Genomic DNA, 5,000 nt, shown 5'->3' with positions numbered 1-5,000 from the left:
TAAATATTCGTAATGGAATTTCTAATCTCAGAAGTTAACTGGCAAATACTGGTTAAGAAGAAATATAGAAAATAGCAACAATATCTTAATTACAATTTTATTTTGTCTTTTTTTTTTACAAATATATAACTGAGATAAAGAGAATAAGCGAGGCAAATGAGGCAGAGGCTGGTATCAGACTAAAGATAAATACTCGAGAGAGAAAACAATAATGGAGAAGGCACAACAAGACAAGAGAAAAGAAGGAAAGAGAATGAGACAGGAAAGGAGAGGAGAGAGAATCAGTATCAGTACCTAATCTATCATTCCATAGTAACAGCAATTAAGCTTTATTTCTACACAACATTCATTACACAAACACACACACACGCACACACCACAACCAGCCTAGCTTCAAACTGCCAACACTTCAGAGCAAAGAGAATGAACTGCAATTAATTACAATGATCGTTCCATCCTTTAAGTCTGTGGTAAAAAAACGCCATTAATTCATAGCTATTTGAGTCTCATTTTCTCATTTTCTTTTGAGATTTATTGGTCTCGTCTCTTCTTCTCTTGTTAATTGGATTTCTCGGGTCGTCCATATCATACCAGCTGTCACTCTTGGTGCTTGCGTCTTTGGCTAAAACAGGGTTGAGGTCGTTGAAGTGAAATTTGTGGCGTAACCTGTGAAAAGGAAAGAATTTATTTTATAAAAAAGTACAGGTGGTTAAATCATGTGTAGGGTTACAAGAAAATTATAAATAAAGTTACATTAAGCACATAAGAAGAAGAAAAAGAAGAAGAAAGAAAGACAAAGAAAGAATAAAAACATATATATATACATATATATATATATATATATATATATATATATATATATATATATATATATATATATATATATATATATATATTATTTTTTACAGAGAAGACACTTATAACATATAAACAATATAAACAAAAGAAACACTAATATACATTACATCAGAGTTGGATTTTGCGATTCCAGCATAGGCTCTAATCACAACTACACAACGACAAACCACACACTTCAAAAAAATCACTTAGAGTCACACAAGCAACAGCAACAGACCATGTAATACAGAATCACTATCTTGACACAACGGATACATCATGCTTAGCAAATGCAGTACACCCGTGATACTGCAAGTTTACACATCCACCACTATCATGTTAGTTAGCACAGACTCTAAGATGCTAATGAAAATCCACAACATTATAACCCTATTTCCAAATACTTTCACCACCTGTGAAAATAATGTATGCAAGCAAGCAAGCAGGAAAAAAAGAAAGACAAAAAAGAAGGCTATACTAATAGCAATAATAATTTCTAAAAATCCAAATCAATATCAATAACTGCTTTAACTAAGTGACTAACTATCTAAAAGAATAAAAAGAAAAAGAGAAACTATATATATATATATATATATATATATAATATTATATATATATATATATATATATAATATATATATATATATATATATATATAATATATTGTATATATATATATATATATATTTATATATTATATATATAAAATATATATATTATATATATATATATGTGTATATATATATATATATATATATATATATATATATATATATATATATATTATATATATATATATATACACACACACGCACACACACACATAAACAAGACACGAAAAAGAAAAGAAAAAAAAAATGTTTCACATGACAGAAAGGTCTGTAAAAAAAAAAAGAGAGAGAGAGAGAGAGAGAGAGAGAGAGAGAGAGAGAGAGAGAGAGAGAGAGAGAGAGAGAGAGAGAGAGAGAGAGAGAGAGAGAGAGAGAGAGAGAGAGAGGAGAGAGAGAGAGAGAGAGAGAGAGAGAGAGAGAGAGAGAGAGGAGAGAGAGAGAGAGAGAGAGAGAGAGAGAGAGAGAGAGAGAGAGAGAGAGAGAGAGAGAGAGAGAGAGAGAGCTTTACCACGTGTCATCATCATTGTCTTCGTCTTCAGCTGCAGGGGTTTCCTCATCACTGATGTGTTCTTCGTTAACAGCCTTCTGCACCTTGAGTGAGAATCTCTGCAGGAGGGCTAAAGTTTGTTTCTCTCGTGAAGCCCCCTTCGGTGGCAGCTTCTTCTTTTCCTCTTCATACCTTGGAAGAAGTGTGAAAAGCAATGTTCTTAGTGAGGTATCAGGTTTCATAAAGTCAAGTACAGTGAGATATGACACTTTTACTGCAATATCTAATACTGTTACTGTGAAGTATAGCCGTATAGCCATTTTAATGTGAAGTATAATAATCTTGATGTGATATACACCTTTACACTTTTACCCAAAATCTGAATCCAGTGATTCTGTTATTTACAATACTACTGTATGAGGCACTGATTGCCCAAAAGGTTGGGGGAATGAATCTGATTAGTGAATATCTAAATACCATGGCAATAACAACCAAAGCATATTTACAATCACAAAAGAATAATAGCAACTACCATTACTACTCTTTTTTTTTAAACAAAATACATCAGAATGAAACTAGAAACTCCTTCATGACATGATTTCGTGCTTTTGTCCTTACTTTGCTTTTTCCATTTTATATTCTTTGAGGGTATCGCTCTCCTTTTCCTCTTCTTCCTCCTCTTGGCTTTCTTTCCTTTCTTTTGGGACTTTTCCTGTGATTTCCTGCTTGAGTTTTTTTATCTCCGCTTGCATCTCAGCCCTGAAATTTTAAAAAGTATGAAGATAATTGGAAATGCAGAGATGGTAAGATGATTGAAGTAACAGAAAAGGATGAAACAATGAGAGGAAAGACAAAATGTAGAGTAAAAGAAGATTCAGAATATATAAAACTAGACACAGAACAACATATACCTAAAATCTATGAAGTGGGAGGGGGGGGGTCCCTTTTATTAGCATCTTAAATACTACTTTTTTTTCCTTTTCTTTGTTCTAAATAAAGAGAGTAACCCAATGATGATAGTGTGACACGGCTAAATGCCTGATGACGGGGCGACACACCAGTGTGAAGTTCCCGATGCAATACTGCATAGGCCCGGAGTAGGGGGTTGCCACTTCTTGCTGGGCCCATCAAGATTGGGTTAATCAAACACTTTAACACTTACATTTTCCTGGCCTTCTCCTGACTCGCATTATCCTCTTCCTCTTTGAACTGGACCTCTGGCTCTGGAATGCTCTCATCTTTCACCTTTTGCGGCTCCAGTACTTCATTCTTAATAGCATCTTGGGGCTCTTCTTTCCGCAGTTTCTTCTTTATTCTAAACGGAAAACAGTAGATAAATAAATGCATGATAGTGAGAAATATGATCACGAAAAAAATCAAACTGTAACCATAATCTGTCACATGCATGCGTTACATCGCAACATTGAGCCACTTGAATATGTATGTACGTATATGTCTGTGTTTGTGACTGGAATTGTGTGTGTACAGGTCATCTCTAAAATTCTTTTGATCTTGATAAAAAAAATTACCCCCTTCTTTTCTTCAATGGGATATAAAATTCAATCCCAAAACACCCTACTAACCAACTATACCTCTTCCCCCTTCATGAAATAGCCTTACTTGTCAAGCATTTCACTATTGGCGCTGCCCTTGCTGGTTCCCGTGCTGGCAGAGAGAGTAGGATCCATGGCAATGTCATGGGCCGAGTTGCCTTTGGTGGTGAAGTTCTTGGTTGCCGCTAGGACCTCCTCCTCTTCTTCTTCTGCTTCATCGCCAAAGGAGAGCAGTTTAAAGTTCCTAGGGGGAGTAGAGGAGAACATGAGTCCTTAGGGGAGATTGACAGATTTTCATCTTGAGCATTTTTCAAGAGTGGAAAATAAGGCATTCCATGAAATACTTCTTTATTTGAAAATCAATCAATCATTCATATTGGCAGAGATCTATAATCAAGTATGGTGGAGCCTTGTAGAATCTATGCTTTGAAAACATGCTTTTAACTGAATTCGAGTACTCACTTTGTACCCTTTTTCTTCTTTTTTCTCTCCTCTTTGGGTATTTCGTTTTCTATTGCCATACGTGGTATAATATCTGGGAATGGATTGTTCAGCACTTCAGCTTTGATGATCTTGTGTGGATATTCTGGTCTGTCATCCTGTCAAAGAGTCAGGTTTATTACCTTATGAAGATAGTGATGTATCCCATTAAAAAATATATATATACAAAAAAAACTCATGAAAACATGATCCCAATTTTATGAAAAAACACACAGAACTACATCATAAATACAGTATACTCACTCACATCCTATAGGTAGTATGAGATTCTGCTCCATCAGCAACTTGCTCACTTACCTTTCCAATGATCCCTTCCTCGAATCTCGGCAAGTTGTAAAGGGTGTTCCCTGTCACCTTGCCAAAGATTGTGTGTTTGTTCTGAAGCTCTGGACACTGGCCCAGAGTGAAGAAGAACTGTGACCCATTGTCATGTGGGCCGGCATTTGCCATGGCCACAAGGCCACGGCGGACAAAGCGAAGCCGAGAGTGGAATTCATCCTTTAGGGGTAAGATATAAAGAATGAGAGAAAACATTTGTGGATCAGTGAGCATCATGAGAAAACATCAGTGAACAAATACTTCAATACAGAAAAGTATAATGGATTACCTACAGTAAAAAGAAGCAAAAATATTTGGGAATCAAATAAATAAATAAGACTATCATCTACCAAATTTACAAAAAATTAATATAAGACAAACTATCATAATGATATAAATATCCTTCCATACCACAATGACTGTGTATAAACTGTAGGGCCAAACCAAAACCAAACATCCAAACAAGATGCAAAATCACACCCTAGCCTAGCCCTTACCCTAAAAGGCTTTCCATAGATGGATTCCCCCCCTTCTCCTGTGCCTGTCGGATCTCCTCCCTGGACAATGAAGCCTGGGATCACGCGGTGGAAGATGGAGCCATTGTAATAGCCCTCCATACACAGCTGGACGAAGTTCCTGCATGCCTTTGGGGCTTCACGGGACCATAGCTCGATGTCAAAGTCTCCAGCGCTC

General features: G+C 35.9%; 1 protein-coding gene across 1 annotated transcript in view; it reads right to left on the bottom strand.

Annotated features, from left to right (window-relative positions):
• Positions 1-83: 83 nt before the first annotated feature.
• Positions 84-5,000, bottom strand: part of LOC122243680 (spliceosome-associated protein CWC27 homolog) — a 7,008-nt gene continuing 2,091 nt past the window's right edge. Inside the window, exons 2-9 of the mRNA XM_043001322.2 lie at positions 4,805-5,000; positions 4,287-4,487; positions 3,951-4,087; positions 3,556-3,732; positions 3,098-3,250; positions 2,554-2,694; positions 1,957-2,127; positions 84-666 (exon numbers count right to left, since the gene is read on the bottom strand). The exon at positions 4,805-5,000 is cut by the window's right edge and continues 14 nt beyond it. Of these exons, the coding sequence (XP_042857256.2) occupies positions 507-666; positions 1,957-2,127; positions 2,554-2,694; positions 3,098-3,250; positions 3,556-3,732; positions 3,951-4,087; positions 4,287-4,487; positions 4,805-5,000 (1,336 nt within the window). The 3' untranslated portion in view covers positions 84-506. The remainder of the gene's footprint in view (positions 667-1,956; positions 2,128-2,553; positions 2,695-3,097; positions 3,251-3,555; positions 3,733-3,950; positions 4,088-4,286; positions 4,488-4,804) is intronic.

The sequence above is a fragment of the Penaeus japonicus genome, unplaced genomic scaffold (assembly GCF_977035675.1).
Source record: "Penaeus japonicus unplaced genomic scaffold, GWHDUDI00000001_assembly GWHDUDI00000030, whole genome shotgun sequence".
Lineage (NCBI taxonomy): Eukaryota > Metazoa > Arthropoda > Malacostraca > Decapoda > Penaeidae > Penaeus > Penaeus japonicus.
This window is presented reverse-complemented; position numbering and strand designations above follow the sequence as displayed.